The sequence below is a fragment of the Nyctereutes procyonoides genome, unplaced genomic scaffold, assembly GCF_905146905.1.
Source record: "Nyctereutes procyonoides isolate TBG_1078 unplaced genomic scaffold, NYPRO_anot_genome, whole genome shotgun sequence".
Classification (NCBI taxonomy): domain Eukaryota; kingdom Metazoa; phylum Chordata; class Mammalia; order Carnivora; family Canidae; genus Nyctereutes; species Nyctereutes procyonoides.
In genome coordinates, this window is record NW_026575042.1 from 15,270,032 (window position 1) to 15,289,912 (window position 19,881).

The 19,881-nt window shown below is 35.8% G+C and overlaps 1 protein-coding gene across 8 annotated transcripts in view; it reads right to left on the reverse strand.

The window, feature by feature from the left end:
• RBMS3 (RNA binding motif single stranded interacting protein 3) overlaps nucleotides 1-19,881 on the reverse strand; it is a 684,622-nt gene that overhangs the window by 471,909 nt on the left and 192,832 nt on the right. For all 8 annotated transcript variants that reach the window (XM_055321498.1, XM_055321501.1, XM_055321500.1 and 5 more), the window contains exon 3: nucleotides 14,775-14,833. In XM_055321498.1, the coding sequence (XP_055177473.1) occupies nucleotides 14,775-14,833 (59 nt within the window). The remainder of the gene's footprint in view (nucleotides 1-14,774; nucleotides 14,834-19,881) is intronic.

The window sequence follows — 19,881 nt, forward strand, 5'->3', positions numbered from 1 at the left end:
ACTTAAAATATTTCTTTGAATAAAAATGATATGATTAAATTTATTTGCTTGAAGGTTTGCAAAGTTTAGTGACTCTTGAAATGCAGTAATAAAAAAAAAACACTTTCGCTTTTAAACGAATCTCATAAAAAGGAGGGATTCCCAATGCCCCTCTAAATTGATCTTTTTTCTTGGCTGACTTCTCCTGGAAAAATGATCAATAATTTCACCAATTATCAATAATTTCCACTTTGCTTGGGTTGATTTTTATGGATTAAAAAATCCTAAGGTTCTGTGTACTTTAAGTGAGCTTCTGCTCCCTGGACCAAGGACTCAGTTAAGTCTTAATGACGCACACATTACCCGGAAGGTCATTTTTTTCCCTGCTGGCTGGGATAGCTCCGACGTATGTGTGACCTGGACAAAACATCAGTCTGTTTTCTGCCTAAAGAGAGGGAAGCATTTCCTCTCTAAACTTAGAGACCAAGTTTGTATTTCTGGAGTGGATCTGAAGGTCATAGCCTCTATGTTTCCACATGTGTGCAGTTAGCTAATGAGGGCTGGGAATTCTGAACACAACCATCTACAAATTGTTTAGAGAACAAAGCCCAAAAGAAACCATTTGCCACACAGAACTTCAGGTAATTCTTTACCTCTTGAGTTAAATCTAAATGAGAAAGCCTTAACATGCCTTCCCCATTATTTGTCCAAAAATTCAAGGAACTGGCAATGTCAAAGTGAGCTCGTTGCTATGGAGGACCACAGATGCCAAGTCATATAGGATGTTATAGTTTCTGATGCCTAAGAAATTCATTGATGCCTACTGATAATAATCTTCAGATTGACTAGAAACCTGACAAAATACACCCATGCCCTTCCTAACAACCACTTAATTTTGATTATAAATATAAAATTGTTGCCTTGCTACTACACTATTTCCTACAAAAATTCCATCAACAAAAACAGACTAAATGCAAATGATGGTGCCAGAGAAGTAAAATAATTCTCTCAATAACCCCAGTAATGAGGACCTAGTTTTAAGTTCAGCATTTGAAAGCAGAATATTATGCCTGAGACATGTAACTCTCAGGGAGCAGACAAGGAAGAAATGGTATCACAATCCAAACATTCTAACAATTCAGACTCAAAACTTGGGCAAGCAATTCTAGAGTGAAGTCAAGGGAATAAAGCATGTGCCTAAATAGAGCTCTTCACAAAACTAAACACAGATGCTTAAAGTTTCTTTAAAACACAAGGGAATGAGAGATCAGGCAGCCTTTAGGTTGGAATTAGAAGCTTTAAGGCAACTTGAGACAATAGGAAACTATGTGGCTGGGGGAAGAACCTTTTGAGAAAAACCAGATTGAAAAAGGAAAAATTGACACAGGCATTTGTGTGTTTTGCAGCAAGTACTAGTTTGTGGATAAATTCAAAACATTCAAAGTCTTTTTGATCAGACTTTATCATACTTTTAGAATCCCAATAAGAAATTAGTTGTTTGTCCCTGGGCTCATCCATCAAGGAGATAATGACCCCAAAACACTGTTCACAGCTAAGTGCATACTATTTAAAGGAAAGAGGGGAGCCTGGGTAAGTAATTGGGATAGAGTGGCCTCTTCAGAGGTCTTAACCTTATCCTCATGAGCAAACACGGGAGGCAAGCCAAACAGAACTTAAATAAGATGAAAGAGTGTTTGCTGTGAAACTCTACCACATAGGCCCTTTAAGAAAGCACATGCCTCATTCTGAACCCTGGGAGGAAGGGAGATTATCAACTGCACTTTGTCTTCCTACCACCATCCATAATCCTGTGATATTCTCCTACTTAAAACTGATTAAACTGCTACCCACTTTAAAGTTAACACAGGTAAAAAAATAAAAAAAAATAAAGTTAACACAGGTAGAAAGCTAGACAAATGTAACTTAAGGGCAAAATTGAAGTTAACAGAAACCATTCTCAAAAAAATATATGGAATGAAACAAGATGATCAAAATATTTTCAAAAGATGCCTATGCTTTCAAGGCACAATATGCACACTATTATTATTGCTATTGTTATATAACAATATAGCTATTGTTAGTGAGTGACAGAACAGAGCTAGAACTGCCAGTCAATGTTGTCTCCAGTGGGATGGAAGTGGGTGGGTAAAAGCTGCTGCACATATTTTTTTTTTTTCCCAAACCATCCACCTTTACCCAAAATAAAAACATTGTCCTTGTGTCTGTCATTAATAACATCCAGAACTATTTACTGCTAGCCTTACTTACAGGGATTATTTTAAGGAAGGAAGAGCAAATAACCAACATTTCTAGGCTTGCTTCCTCATCAGTTAAATGGGGATAGAGAATAACTCTTGGAGTTACTTGATACCCATTCAAGAAGGCAAAGGCTATTCAAAGTTGAAGGCTTGCCTTCAGGGCCAAACAGGTATGCAAGTGTGTGAAGTGGGCTGGTTTTAAGAAAATTAATGGTGATTTAGCTTCCACTAAAAGGATTCACATAAATACTTTTAAGCAGTGTTGTTCCCAAACAACATTCCTTTGTTAGACAAATTTCCCCTTTTGATGAAAGACAGGAATGTTCTAAGAGACTTATAGATTCCAGTATGCTCAACCAGTATTTGACCAAGCCTGAGTTGACAGCACATTAGTACAGATATATCTCTTGCCACCATAACCACTGCCTACCATATTTCTGGGCTCCTCCTTCCCATAGTTCACAGCTCCTCATCAACTCACTCCCCAACTCACTGTGTTAAGCAGTTTCTTATCTCCTGGGCAAACAAACCAAAGACACCATTCTTGACCCTTACTATCGGGATTTTTTTTTTTTTTTCTCATGTCCCGGTTCTTCAGTGTGTTTATTTGGCTCACTGGTCAATAGTGTTGGTCACTAGTTTGGTGGAAAATAGGTTGAAGACTTTCCTTCCTATGCTTAACAGAATTCAGATGGGAAAGATTAAAATGTTGGCAAATGCTGATAGCCCTTGAAGCTACAAAAGACTGCAGTTTAACAGTGGTACTAAAAGTCTCCCTCCCAAAACAGATAAACTATCCTCTCGTTTGCCAAGTGTCTGATGCTTCGATCAGTTCATGTACCGTGCTGGCCTTTGTTGGTTTACAGAAGTTCCCTTGTAAACTGAAATCATCTTATCTGGAAAGTTATACTCTATATACTTTTTAAAAGAATATCCTTAACAAGAACAGAGTCAAAAGACTGGCTCTAGACAACTAACTGGGGGAAAACAGAGAGAGAGAGAGAGAGAGAGAGAGAGAGAGAGAAAAAAAGATAGGCTAAAATGGACAACATAGAATATAAATAGGATATTTAGTTGTATTAATAGTCCATATTATTAGGACATGATTGGTGGAAATACAATAAAGCAAAGTAGAAATGTTAAATTTTTACACAGATTTCAAGCATATATTAATTCATTAATGCTTGAATAAGTTTTTATTTGATAATTGCATATGCAGTGCTAACTCATTATGACTTGTCTTACATTATCCTCTCACAATAGAAGGAGAAAAAAAAAAAAAAAAAAAAAAAAAAAACACGACCTGATTGCTCTCTAAGGCAGAACAACTTCTCCAGGACTTCTTCGGTTTATGTGATATAGCAGATGCTTAGTTATAAACAACTATAAGGATTTCACTCCAAGCTTCTTTTAATAAAATTGCATTTTATTAAACTTAAACTTTAAGGCAAATCTTTAGTTAATGACTTTTAAAATTCTCTTAGGATATAGATATCTCATATATATTTTATCCCTATCTCTCTCTCTCATACACACAAACATACTGACATACGCATGCACTTACATATCGCATATACATGTACTTGTATTTGTATATTTATTATACAAATACAACTAAGGATACTAATATACAATAACACTTATGTATGTACGTCTAGTTCATCTGTAGTTACTCCAATTCAGTTCAAAACAAATTAGAAATTTAAAATAAACAGGAAAATTCTGCTTTTCATATGGGAATTTTTGGCTTTTTTTTTTTTTTCTTTAGAGAGGGAGAGGGGGAAAGAGAGAGAGAGAGAGGAGGGGCAGAGAGAGACAGGGAATACCAAGCAGGCTCTGCATCCAGTGTAGAGCCAAACATCAGGCTCAATCTCACAACCCTGAGATCAAGACCTGAGCCAAAATCATAAGTCCAGTGTTTAACTGACTTCTTAAGATTTTATTTAGTCAGGAGAAAATATTTGCAAACCATATATTTGATAAAAGGTTAATATCCCAAATATATAACAGACTCATATAATTCAACAGCATAAACAAATAACCATATTAAAAAAATGGGCAAATATCTGAATAAACGTTTTTCCAAAGAAGACATACAAGTAGCCAACAGGTATATGAAAAGATGCTCAGCATTACTAGCCATCACAGAAACACAAGTCAAAACCACAATGAGATATCACTTCATACTCATCAGAACACTTATATCAAAAAGATAAGATATAACAAATGCTTGTGAGGATATGTAGAAAAAGGAACCCCCATATAGTGTTCTTGGGGATGTAATTTAGTATAGTCATTATGAAAAATAGTGTGGTGGTTCTTCAAAAACTAAAAACAGAACTATTGTATGCTCCAGCAATCTGTCTTCTGGGTATACACTTAAAGGTAATGAAATCAATAACTCAAAGATGTAGGTATTTATAGATGGGGGGTATTTACTCCCCCATGTTCATTACAGCATTATTCACAATAGCCCTATTGTTAATATTGTTCCCTAAATTAATATTGTTCCCTAAAATCTTTTGTTTTAGCTCTTGCTTTTTTCATAGTGGACAAGCCCTGAGAATGTGAACAGCTGTGATATCTGCAGCATCTTATTATTTCTTCTTGAGAGACATTGTGTCTTTATAAGTGTCATAGAGAAGGTGTTCAAAAGATGCTTTATGAACACAGGTTTCTTCCAACTCAGGGCTGATGTAAGCTAAATGACCAATAAATCTATCTGGTTGTCTACTAATTAAAATGAGCTGCCCTTTTCTTAAAAGAAGAAGTACAAATTAAACACAGACCTTGCTATTTCTCTCTTATTCCACAACACAGGGAGGAAATCATGCCAATAGAGACCTTGTACCACCAACATTTTATGGATAAAGAGACATTTGAGCTGACTTAGAGTCACTTGCAGAACCATAACAAATGATACTTTCATCTCTCAAATTCAATTTTTGTTTTTATAGTTTGAGATTTTTTTTAGCCATATGCACGAGGTGGTTTTTTTTCCTCCCCCATACTCCAGGTGTCTCATTTCTTTACTAAAGGACAGAAAAAAAATAGCTATTTTAATAGCAACATGAATAACTGATGAGTCAATAAGAACAATGACAAATATCAAATCAAATGACTACAAACCATACGTTAAGCCAAATATACTTTCACTGTGACTTCAAAACTAAGGATGCGAGAATATTTAGTCTTTCTTTTTCTTTTTTTTTCTTTTTACCTTTGAACTTATGAAACATGGAGTGAGCCACATAACAAGGGGTGAACCAGAAGCATTTTTTTCAGAACCAATTGGACTCCATTAGAATGAATTTTGCCACCTGCTATTGTGACAGAATGTGTTTGTCCTCAAAGATACAAGGCTTATAGGCCTTGAAAAATCCTGATGGGTATCAAATAGCCAGGAACAATATGTATGAAAAAAAATCCTTTAATACTTACACTTTTTGCTATTAACAAACCAGGTTCAATAAGTATATTCCAATTCATGAAATACATATTCCTTGAACACTGAAAATGTACTCAGAATTGCATTAAATTACATAAGATAGTAGGAGCTCTAGACCATCTGGTTCCTATGAGAAAAAAAATCCACATCCAAGGCCACAGAAAAATTTACCTGATGTATGCACCAGATACATTACAAACATGGATCCACGTAATTCTGAAAACACTTTTCTCATCATAGGTACAAATAACCTCATATGACTATTGAGGAAACGGATGTTTAGAGATACTATGTAACTTGTCCAAGAAAACTAAAATTACTTAGAGATTTTCATGCATGGTATAGACTTCCTTTGGAAAATCCCTCAAGAACTAAATGAGGATTCTTTTTTTTTTTTAATTTATTCATGAGAGACACACACACAAAGAGAGAGAGAGAGAGAGAGAGAGAGAGAGAGAGGCAGAGACACAGGCAGAGGGAGAAGCAGGCTCCATGCAGGGAGCCTGACGTGGGACTTGATCCCGGGTCTCCAGGATAAGGCCCTGGGCTGAAGGTGGCACTAAATTGCTGAGCCACCCAGGCTGCCCCCTAAAGGGTTTCTTTTGAAAAACTACATGTTTTGAAATCTTATACTTGAAAGGATATTTATTTATATGATATTATAAGTTTTCATTTTTTTATTTTTTTAGTTTTCGTATTTTAATAAACTGGAAACACATATATCATATTTGTCCATTATACATTATTATAATTTTCATGTTATTTAAAATATATTTAATTTCCATATATTTATGAAATTAATGATGAATGAAAATAGTTAACTTCAGATAGTAAAAGGAATAATTCCGTTTTCACAAAATATTCTCAGTTAAAATGCTTACTTGTAAAGAATAACTCCAGGAAACATGTGTATGTGTATGTCTTTGGAATCCCTGGTGTTTTTATATACCTGGCCGTGTTTGTTCCTTCCATTGATGCAACCTCAAAAGCTCCCAGAGAGAAAGATAAAGCCTCTGGAATCTATGTAACCACCCTGAACTGTCTATTTCCTTAATACCTTAGCAATAGAAAATAAGTCCCATCAGAACCTTAAGGAGTTTTATAATCTAGTTATAATAATCACAAAAGTAAGAGTGATAAGGTAGCATAAGATCTTTGACTCCAGATGATGCTCAAAGCAGCAGCATTGTAAAGTGGGATTTGGGTTGTTTTTTTTTTTTTTTTTTTTTTTTTTGGATTTTGTTTTTGTTGTTGTTGTTTTTTGAGAGAGAGAGAGAGAGAGAGAGAGAGTACACAGTGAGCCAGAGGGGAGGGGCAGAGGAAGAGAGAATCTTAAGCAGTCTCATACCAGGGGTGGAGCACTATATGGGGCTCGATCCAACAACCCCAAGATCATGACCTGAGCAGAAATCAAGAGTCAGACACTCAACTGACTGAGCCACCCAGGCGCCCTTATAAAGTGTTTGAGGGGATCCCTGGGTGGCTCAGTGGTTTAGCGCCGGCTTTTGATCCTGGGGTCCTGGGATCGAGACCCATGCCGGGCTCCCGCCATGGAGCCTGCTTCTCCCTCTGCCTGTGTCTCTGCCTCTCTCTCTCTCTCTCTCTCTCTCTCTCTCTCTCTCTCTATGTCTATCATAAATAAATAAAATCTTTTTTTAAAAATAAAAAAATAAAAATAAGTGTTTGAGTAGGATGGAAAGAGTCTAGTGAGAACTTCTTGACAAAGTGAATTTAGGAAGAAATACTTGATACAGACTAGTAGAGGTAAGAACAGTGAGCACTTTTTATGTGTGTTAACAAAAGTCAAATTCTACAAATAGAGAACTGAAACACAGAAGCAGGAAAGTAAACAGAATATCTGAATAAAAGGATTTCTGTTAGGTTAGAAAATATGGATTAGTAAAAGTCATGTTCAGATTATGGGAGGAAACAATATTACTATCCTATTTTATTTTTAAGCCATTTTAAACTCCATAGATATTATTTAAATTTTTTTCCAATAAAATAATTTCTGTATGTGCAAAGAGTTAGGAAGGTAAATTATAGTATTAACTGATGCCAAAAATAATTTTATACTTAAAACAGCAGTGTTACCTACTACATTTAATATCTGTGGATAGTTTTCCTTTTGCCTCATAGGTATATTAACAGTGATCAAAAGCAAATGCTGAGTAAATATATGGCTATAAAAGACTTCTGAAGAAACCTGTGTAGGTGTATGACTACCAAAACATAAGTACATATTTTGCTTTACACTTATTTCAAAGACCTCTCAAAGTTAACACAGAATAATAATAAAAAAATGAAAATGAAATAATAATAATAGGGGACTCCTGGGTGGCTCAGTGGGTTAAGTGTCCAACTTCTGATTTTGACTCAGGTCATGATTTCAAGGTCCTCAGATCAAGCTCCATGGAGGCTGCTTAAGATCCTCTCTCTCGCCTTTCCCCCTGCCCTCCTCCTGCTTGTGCTCTCTTTTTCTCTCTCAAAAAACAGAAACAAATCCCCCCAATTTAAAAAAAAAATGATAATAAAGAATAATAAAGAACTCTCTAAAATATTTAAGATCCTGAATTAGAAATAACAGGATTGGAAGGATTATTTTTAACAGGAGAAAACATCTTTAGTTGTAATTATTTATGTAAGCTAGAGACAACAAATGGAGACCAGTTACCTTCAAAGAAGTTACTCTTTCTGAACTCTGGCTATAACACTATAAAAATTGGCTTTTTTTTCCAAAAGATGTCCAGGATGAAAACACTAAGGAAAAGGTAACTGCTGGATGATTCTATGGAAGCTTGATGTACTAAATGAAGTTAGCAAAGTTCCTACACAAACTTACATCTTCTGAAATGAAAATAAAAGTCAATATCAATACCAAATGAAGCAAATATATATATATATATATATATATATATACACATACATACATATATATAATATATATAATGTATAACATATATATATATAATACAACATATATATGTTGGTCACCTGTGATTAGTGGTAAAATTAATACTGGAATAGATTAAACTTTATAAAAGTAGTTCAGGGAAATATCCCACACTTCATTTTCCAAAGGGAAATGCAGTTGTCTAAATAGAGCTGTTTTTTGGCTTTTTTTTTTTTTTTTTGAAACCTAATCCCATTATTTGAAAATTGAATAAATGTGTTTTTCAAGTCATTTTGCTTCATGGGCTTCTTGCTCAATAGACTGTGAGCCCACCTGTGGGAGGTGCCTATTCCCTTCAAAATGTAATTCCTCAGACTCATAAATTTCACAGAACATTTATTTTAGTTTGCACTGATTTGGGGAAATAACAGGTACTAGAAATGAGGCTTTCCATGGTGTTTAGTTTCTTCCTTTACCTACTTTATTTCTATGTGGACAAACTCAGAGTAGGTATGTTATTTTCTGGAAATCAAATAGTTCCATTGACACATATACACTCTACCCAGGTGCATGGCCAGAGGTAGGGGCTACCTCAAACCTTACAATGATTTTACATAAAAATATGGCAGCATATAATATCTACCCCTTCCTCCACATTCATTGGATTTAATACAGAAATCTCTACTTCCCTCTTTTGCTATACAAATACTCCCGGTCAGTAATGAAGAAAATTAAATGATAAATAAATTGAATACTTCCAAATCTGTCCAAGTACATGGCCTCGTATTTAGTTACTTAAAATACTTTTTAAAGACTGCATGGGGCATCTGGTTGGCTCAATCTGTTGGGCACCTGATTCTTGATTTTGGTTTATATCCTGATCTCGGGGTTGAGGGGTTGAGCCCTGCACTGGGCTCTGTGCTCAGTGGGGAGTCTGCTCGGGATTCTTTCCCTTTGCTGCTATCCCCACTTATGCACTCTCTCTTTCTCTCCGAAAATGAATAAACAAATCTTTAAAAACATATGTAACATGGCCATGTATCTAGAACTGCCAAATGGATTCGTTCACATCCCTCCTTGAAACAATCTAGGAGGGTTCTATCCTTCTCTATAAAATTAGTAGAGCATGCAGAATTATTTTTCTTAAAGAAGAAATAACAATTTATGATTTCACTTAATAAAGAATGAATGATATCCTCCATGGATGATTTCAGAACTTTTAGATACTTGTCTTCAACTTTGATTTTAAGGGCCCAATGAAATGTTAAAGGCAACATTAGCTTCCATAAATATAATTCAACCAGCTTGTGACAACAAAGGCAGAAGGAGTATTTCAAACTCTTAGAAGTTGGTATGCTTGGCACACACTAACTACGCTTATATCCTATGGCTATTAGGCATGGAAACTTTCTATGGAATATCCATTACTCATTCCCTCTGCTCTAAACACATAGCCTGTCAGAAAAATAGTGTGGGGAGGGGTACAGAGGAAGCCAAACTTAAAACGCAGGAAAAGGCAGAGACAAGTAAATTCATTGAAGATTTACACCATGTTTTCAATGGCTTCTTTCATTTAATTTCCCCTGGCTTTTTAAATTAGGAAATATACTGGACCCAGAGCGAAACATGGAGAAAAACAGAAAAACAAACAAACAAAAACACAAAGCAGTGCAAATCTCTGTGACTTGTACAATAGCCCCTATTTGCTCCTTGCATTTGAGTATCTGAATGAACTGTGGTCTGCTTTTCATTATTCTCCATCTGGAGCTGTTGCCTGCTTTGTTCAGCAATTTCTGGTCATTTTGGCCTGACGGTGACTGTTTTGTTTTATGTTGCCATATTTTACAGAATGAAAGCTGCCACAGCCACCACCCAAGAAAGAACAATCTTGAAAACGAGAGGTTATGTTGAAAGAGTTCTCCATGACCCTTTCCAGAATAGAGAATGAGTGTGTTTCTCTGGGTCTGCCTACTGTACAGAACTTCAGAATGTGAGTGGGATAAAGGAGGGAACAAAAGCCTTTCTTTCAGATGCTAAGTTAGGGTTAAGACTAACATTGAGCTAATACATCAAGGTTCATTTTGATGCTTTTTCTTTCCATCTCCAAGGAGACTAGTGAATGTACTTCCTCACATTACAATACACATGCATGTAATATACTGCATGTGCAACTGCTCATGAAAAATTGAATTTATATCATGTCTTTAAAAACAAAAATAAATAAGTCTTGTCTTCCCAAGATTTGGTTTTAATTGCATAGCCTGAGTCTAGAGGCAAAGTTGCAAATGGTTCAGAAGCAAGTGTCTCAGAGAAGACCAAATCCAATTTGCATTCTCTAATGACAAGTCTGGTGCTCTTAGTGATTTTGTTTGAAAAAGCCGCCTCACTCTTTCCATCTCCTTCCTGAAGAAAGCCACGGTCAAGAAGAACTCCATTTCTGCTGATTATTTAAAGATGCAAAACACAACATTAACTCCCAATCCATTACCACTTTCACCTGACATTTCACAGAAAAACAAAGAAATATATAGTCAAAGGCTCCTCATATTTCATAAAAAGAACCACCAAAATACAATCAAAACCAGATCATTTTTCCAAAACCTGTTTTTTTTTGTTTGTTTTGCCTGAAAAGACAACAGATTTGGAGAAATGTAAAATTAATAATAATCTATCACCCATATTCCCACCACCTTAATATACTTTTTTGTTTAATATCACCAGTATTTTATACTATAGCTAACACCAGGTATGGTTGAGTGTCATCCATATCCCTTTAACTATCAAATCAGGCTATATTGTTATTATTATCATTTTATGGATAGGTTAACTGAGGCATCCAGAAAAACTGAGTCATTTACCACAGGTCACACAGCTTACTTAGTGGAAAGGCAGTGTTCAAACCAGGCAGTCTGGCTTCACTCCAGACATAAGCATAAGCCATACTTACTCTCAGATATTAATGTAGATCCATATTTATTTTGCATATTATTATATAGTCCCCTATATTCACTTGAATTCCTATAATAAACATGTTCATTGTCTGACACAGCATAATCTTCTTCACTATCAGTGGTATATGCACCATAAGCTAGAATTGGGAGGATGCCTGTTTGTTCAATACAGAGAATGAGTGCTCAGCGTGTGCATATCTACGTATTCCTTAAACATTTGTTTGAATAATATATTTGGAACAACATTCTCAGTGTAATTACTAGCGTCAAAATATGTCCTTTATTGTTCTCTCCAATCTGACTTTTTAAAAAGTCTCTACCAATTTAGGACGATATCAGCAAATATGAGTGAACCAGATGTGTGGAACACAGCATCGGATGGCCTGCATGAAATAATGTTTGCTACCTGAGTGGATATGAATGATCACTGCAAATTACTTTAATTGGCATGTTTCCAACTGTTTCCTGACTCACCCTGAAGACATTGCTCCTTTGTAGCCTTCTCAAGTGTTTGCTGTGTTTTGTTCTTTGTTTTTCCTTTCTCACATCTCTTCTCCCAATGGGCCTATAAGTGGAGAGTCTCCCTTGCTCCTAAGTCCATCTAGTTTTGCTCCTACCTAAAATCTCCAGTTTAGAATTTTTCATAAGAAAATCTTACAATCAGTGTGGAATCTTCATTTTCAGTATTGTCTAGAGATCCCCCCGCCGCCAGTATCATTGCTTTTAGCTCTCCATAAATACCTTCTGGCTCAGTTACTTTCCTTAATACTATTCTTGCTTCGTTTCTTGGATATTTCAATAAGTATTTAGATGGTTGTTTCAATGCCTTGTTTTATCAGTTCCTTGAGCTCCTCAATGATGTCACATCTTCCTTCCAACCTTAGAAACACACTTTCATGGTTATAATTAACAACTGTAGATAATTTTCCATAAATATAATTGCTACCTCTTCACAGATGCATGTTGTTTGTACTGGTAACCATTTCAAGGGCCATTCTTCTGAAAGAGATACTCTAAATAGGATTCAGAATATCACTGAAACAATATTTTCGCTCAAACATGAAAGTGGCATGACAGTAATACCTTTCTGATCATGAGTGCTTACGTTTAGGATACCACCTCCATATACATGAGGAAGACTGCGATTCAGAATCACTACTGTTAATCCATAGGCTCTAAATGCTGAGGCCAAAAAAGACAACTAGAGGCTTTTATTTATGTGTGTATAACGATCACATGTTCCCTCCACCTCCTTCACACTACCTTCAAGGCAAAAGGTCTAATAGCCCTCTGTCTTCCCATAAAGTCATCTTTGGTTGTCCTTTTATTAAATGATTTCCCTAGGTAGGTCTGTGGTCCCTCTCTTCCTTTTTCTTTCCCTTTCCTCCATTCTTTCCTCTCTCTTTCATCACCTTCTATATTTATCAGTGCTTATTATGAACCTTGTAGTCCCCAAACCACTTTTTTTAAAGGTTTTATTTGAGAGAGAGAGAAAGTGAACAAGAGTGAGAGAGAAAGAGCATGAGGGGGGGGCAGAGGGAGAGTGAGGGGAAGCAGACTCCCCACTGAGCAGGGAGCCTGATGCAGGGCTCCATCCCAGGATCCTGGGATCAATACCTGAGCTGAAGGCAGGTGCTTAACTGACCGAGCCACTCAGGCGCCCCACCAAGCCACTCTTTAAACCCATGCTACAATAAAAAAAATATTTTGTATCAGCAAACTCAAAATGTATATGTTTATATGTTTAAAACATATGCATAGTAAGACTATATTATTATTTTCTAAATCATACACAGAAAGTTGATATAAAAACAGAGATATGTTCTAATATTTTCTTCGAGCATTCCTGGCAGATCGTCTAGCCTTCCCCTGCAACACCTCACTTTGAAGGTAAGCTTTCTAGGTTACACAAGTCCTGTCTCCATTGAGCTTAAGTCTCTTTGGAGAGAGAGAGAGAATTAAATAAGCAGTTATAAGAAAATGTGGATAGGAGTGTTAGGAGTTTCCTCTTTTCTAATTATGTGGGTCTGCTCAATTAAATTCTAAAATTCTTTCTCCCAAACTTTCCCCAAGTCCATCCATTCTGACTTAATAAACTTCATTCCCCCAAAAGAAATCTTTATCTCCTCCTCTCACAGTATTTTGTACATATCTCTATTATAAATATCTCCGGTATACTTTCTCATGTATTACGTTGATCACACTGATTCTAACAAGCATTTTAGGATCAATTTCTTGGTTTTCTTGCTAGTTTCCTTTTCAAACTGAACTATTAGATGACAGGAACCATGTCTTATTATTTTTTGTTTTGTAGTACCTAAATACCTAGTGCATTTTTGAGTTTCTAGGAGACATGGAATGCTTTTTTTTTTTTTTTTAATTGCAGAATAGAACCTGACTACCACCAAATAGCCTGGGATATATTTTCAGTATATGAATGTCTATTCCTAAAATGTACATACCTTATATCTATATGTGAAATAGCAGCAGTCTTTAGAATGATCTTAGCCCCACTATACTTCTTGATGTTAGTATCATAAAAAAGGCTGGATTACAGGAGCAATAAATAGCATATGTTACAAGAAGCATTCCAGTTTTCTAGTAAGAACTGAGTCATGCAAGAGAGGCCATACAGATTTCACAAATAGTATGCAATGCAACCCTTGAAAGAGTAAGGGATTCCCAGACATGAAGAAACATGAGTCACAGATATAGTCAAGTAACTTCAGAAATGTTTCCAGGGGAAAAGAAAAGCCTTAATAAGATACCAACTCAGATCCCGAGAGATGCCAACAGCAGAAGCTTAGACACAATGGGCCCATCCGTAAATTCATTCCTAGTCAACCAATGTTGCTAAAGCTTTAAAGAACAGATAAATTAAAACGTGCTTCGCATGGGGAAGTTTTCCCCAGAGTTCCTCATTTTTATATAGGAAATCAATTTGCATCACTGATGATATCATTCAAATCAGACAACCCAAAGTTGTTAAGAGGTAATTTAGTTTTACGCTGAAGCAATTTGATACTTGTTCTGATTTGTGATTTTCATTTTGTTTGTTAATGAAAAAAATTAATGAACAATGTTACTAGAAATACAACTCATCAAAGCCTCGGCATTTTTAAAAGGTTTGCCATGTACTATATGACATGATTATTGCACAACTGATGCCTGGACCTCTGCCTTGGAGGAATCACCAATCCAACAGCCTAGGCAAGAGCCCACGGTACAGATGCCCTTAGACATACCTTTGCACTGATTTGTGTTTTTGTCCAGAATTGCCTTTGTGGATACAATCTTTCCATACCTGAAAGAGAGAGAGAGGGGAAAAAAAATCCATGTTATTATAGCCCAATGAAGACGCTTAAAATACCTTAATGAACATCAGTGCACACACAATTGAGCAGGAATAAACCAAGAAAACAAGCTCGGTACTCCCATTTCACACCTGGATGATCGCTTTTCACCAGTTCTTCTTTATAACTCGAGAATGTGCTTCCCTACATAATCACTGGGTTGAGCCTTCAAAAACAGACCTGTCAGGCTGTCATAGGTGGCTGAAAGGGGGTTTCATGTGATTGTGATCAAAGTAAATCACACTGTGGATTGCTGGAGAAAAGCACAGACCTTGGCGCCAGGCTGAATGGGGCTTACATCCAGCTCTGGTGCTGACCTAGTGTTGTAATGCTGAGCAGTTTAACACAATTTCACCAAAGCCATTTTTTTCATCTGGAAAAAATGAGAATTGTAATAATTCCCTTTCAGGCTTTGGGAGAGGGTTAAATTGAAATACTAAGATTTCCTAGCAGTGCTCCTATGATAAATGGGATTTTTTTTTTCTACTGGAAACATATACTGAGGATAAGTTATCCTCAGTAGTTAAGTTATCCTAAGTAAGTTAACTGAGGATAAGGACTGAATTTTGGATTCTCAGTGCCTGCCACCATATGTAATAGGTACTTCATAAATGTTTACTATAAATAAATAAACAATACGGGTAACCCAGTGGTACTCCATCTGCAATGAAGTGTCTACCAAAAATACATGTAAGTATATTCATTATTTTGTTATCTCTTGCAGAAGACCTAATCTAGGTTTTGTTTTTTAAAAGATGAGCAAACTGGAGAATGAAGCTCAATCTCTTTAAGCCTGTTTCCTAAGATATAAATGATAGAACTAAAGAAGATAATTTCTAAAAACCCCATCCTTCTTTAGGATTCCAGAAGGATGCTCCTGAATCATCACAACATGGATAAATTATCATGCAAATTTAAGTGCCAAGTTTACTAACAATTCACACTTATGGTGACAATCTCAGCCATGTCACAACATATTTGGCAAGTTTTCTTTTAATTCTATGCTCCTAAGCAACTGTGAGTATATAGACAAATAGTAAATATCCCATGTAGTGATAAACTAGGTTCCCTATCACTACTGTTTCTTTTGCATTTATAGGACCCTCTTATTCCAGCATTAATTCTTTGGAGCATTTAGTGGTCATTTATTAATATTCTGGTGTTGATAATGTCATTGTTCTAGAAATGCCTTTGCCTCTTTTCTTTTCTTTCCTACAGATGTTTTTGTTTTTCCTGTTTTTGTTTTTATTTTTAGAGAGAGAGAAGGAGAGAGCATGAGCCAGGGGCAAGGAACACAGGGAGAAGGAGAAAGGAAATCTCAAGTAGACCCCATGCCCAGTGCAGAACCTAACTAACACCCAGCTCATCTCACAACCCTGAGATCATGACCTGAGTCAAAATCAAGTCAGGCACTAACTGACTGAACCAATCCCAGGAACTTCTCAGATGTTTTGATCAAGGATAAATTGAGGGTCCTCTAGAAATTTATGGAATTAATGCTATTATGAAAGTGATGCCACCAAAAGCTTTGAAAAATCATTAGGAGCTGACCTATTAATAGGTCACAGTAGGAACTAGAATATTTGTATATACTTAGATGAAGGGATCTGGAGATAATTCTCCCAGGCCCCAACATGCCTCTTCTTAAAGTCAGCCAGAACTGGAATGAAGCTGTCCAATACCAAATTGAGTAGTTTTTGCCAGCATAATCATGAAATTTAAGCTACTTATATCCCTGGTACCACCATACTTTCTACACCTTTATAACCATAACTCTGTAGTTAACTAAATCAAAGACAGCTAGAGCTGAAAGTGTCTACTACTATTTTGCAAATGTAAAAAAAAATAATCTAACAGATTAATAACTTGATCAAAATCACGTAATTTGTGAAAGTTAAAGGAGGGACCAGAATATGGGATTCTTAAGATTGGTACAGTGCTTAACCATTATACCACCTGCTTCCAAAACAGAAAAGCTACATATCTCAACTCTTCTAGTTTCATCAATCTTCATGTTTTTGAGAATTCAGGTATTTGGATCCAGGGTAATATAGTGTAGTAGTAAAAAGAATATGCTGTGGCAACAAATTGCCATGGCTCATATCTCAGTTCAGTCTGGGTATTTTTAATTGGCTAAGCAAGCCTTATGTGTTCTTTGTGTCAATTCACCATCTATAATTTTACAAATCTATTTATTTAAATGTTCATTTAGGTTATTATTTGTTTAAATTTACATATACCTATGTACAAATATATAAAATTATGATAATAACCTCTACCTCAACGGGTTGTTTTGAGAGTTAAGTGGAGTTCACCTAAAATGATAACAGTGGCTGGCACAGAATAAGAGCTCATTAAATATTAGCTCTTCTTACAATTATTTCCTTCCTGTTATCTGCTATATAAAAAAATCTCTAGTCCTTGGCATTCTCTGAGGTAGATTAGAAATAGAAGGGGGTAAAGTTCTGTCCCAAACAAGAGCTTTAAAACATTACTACTTAGACTATCAAAATCTTTCACTAAGAAATTTGGCAGATAAAATTATTTCCTAGAAGGATAATTTACATTTACCATTTATGTTGTTATTTTTAATATTAGGGATTACATTAACTATGTTGTCACTGTACTTAATCATATAAATGCCCATAGGTTCAAAGCTTTTGTTTGGTGTGTGTGTGTGTGTGTGTGTGTGTGTGTGTGTGTGTGTGTTAGGTACTACATGCCTATTACTATACAAGCCCACTTTCTCCAAAATTTCTTATTCCCCAACATCCCCATGCCAAAAAACACATATAGCCTCTCCTTCAAGCTCTATTTCATCCCAAGAGTTTCTCTTTTATGAAAATAATCAATAGGGGATCCCTGGGTGGCTCAGCGGTTTGGTGCCTGCCTTTGGCTCAGGGCGCGATCCTGGAGTCCTAGGATCGAGTCCCTCATCGGGCTCCCGGCATGGAGCCTTCTTCTCCCTCCTCCTGTGTCTCTGCCTCTCTCTCTCTCTCTCTCTCTCTCTCTGTCTATCATAAATAAATAAATAAATAAATAAATAAATAAATAAATAAATCTTTAAAAATTCTATTAAAAATAATAATCAATAAAATGCTATTATATTTGAATGATCTCTTTAATATACAATGGTCCAATGTATCTATAATTGCACTTTTAAAAAATGTTTATTTATTTGAGAGAGAGAGAATGCAAGCATGGGAGAGGGGCATAGGGAGAGAGAGAGAGAGACACAGAGAGAGAGAGAGCCCAAGCAGACTCCCCATCTGAGGGCAGATTCCTCACAGAGGGCTGGATCTCACAACCCAGAGATCATGACCTGAGCTGAAATCAAGAGTTGGTTGCCCAACTGACTAAGCCACCCAGGCACCCCTCTATAATATATTGTACCTATTAATGACAGTAATGTTTGCTAAATTTGTGCTATTCAGGCAAGTAAACATTGGGGAGATTATATATATCTTAGTGTAGAAAACAAAAGGGAGAAGAAAGGGAACATTTGCTGAAACTTATTCTTCCACACACAGCACTATTAATACAGTATGGGAGAAGTAAAAACTAGAGGAAGAAAAAGAATTTAGAACATTTATAACCATCTCACATCAGGCACACAAACCCTTAAGACAAAATCCTTCTTAATTGGTTTCTAAAGCTACTCCTGAAAATTTTATATATAAGTACCTTCCAAATTAAAATTTAGCTCTATCTTTTAAAGAGGAAATTAAAAATTACTGTATCTCATAGTGAATTACATTTCCCAATGGGACTTTTAGCCTATGGTGTGCATATTGTCCTACTGTATCAATATTACTAGGATGTCTTTCTTTTCCTTCATTAAATGTAGTATATTTTTAAAAAGCTGTCATTTTATTATGAAAAAAAGGAAACAAAAGAAATTATTTCTTGTGGAAAGCATTTGTGAATATTTTGGCAGGCAACTTTTTTCTAAAATGAAATTTTATGTCCCAGGAAACATTAAAATGCTACTATGAATGGAAAAATCACTCACACACACATACACACACACACCAAAAGCAAATTATTGTATTTCTTGATTTCCCTTTTTTTCATTACACTCTAGGCAAGGTTTTCCAATAGTGCTGGAAAATGAAACAATGGGACATAACCGAGAGTACCTGACTCAGCCATGAGTCTGTGGAGTTAAAGGAATTTGATTCTTTGGCTCAGTTACAGTATTTTGCATTAACAATTATTCCACAAAGCTAGGATATGCTTTAAACAACAAGAGAAGGTATTTAATGGGCCATTGGTTCCAGTTCATGTTTGAACTCTCCTGGTGACAAACAGGTACTTTCTGCATGACTGGTGCTGTATTCTCTATGCTCTGCAAAATCAACATCTGATAGAGGTAAATAAAGTTTAGACTTTTTTTTTTAAGATCCAAACCACCATAAACAGAAAAGCCACCAATGTAATATACCTGTGAAGAATTACATCAAATCTTTCTTTCCAATGTTTTGTCAAAGTATACTAATGGACTATAGTAAAAACTATACAGACTAATGATACATTTTTACACACTCTGGAGAAAAAATATTTCTGAGGCAAAATGTATTTCCAAACATAAATGATCTCCCTTATTTACTCTTCTCCTTCTTTGGGTTTAGAGTAAGACTGTAAGTATTCATAACGTTTTTCTTTATGATGCCCATGAGTAGAAAGCAAAATCTGATATTAGAGAAATATATGTAACCAGATTATTTCAGGATGACGCCTGAAAATAGACACCTGAGCAGTCATGCCATGTGCCTTCTGGCTCCAGAAGCTTTCAGACAAATCCAATTCACTTTCCCATGCTTTCATTTCAGCTAGAAGAGATACAGGATTATCCACAGTCAACTTCCTCTGAGTGGGGGGGTTGGAGGGGGAGTTCAACTTCTTGAGGGAAACAAATAAATGAAGTAAACATCTTTAATATCATGATTCTCACATTCAATACCCTCTCTAAACCAATGTGAGAAGCCCCTAATTCACA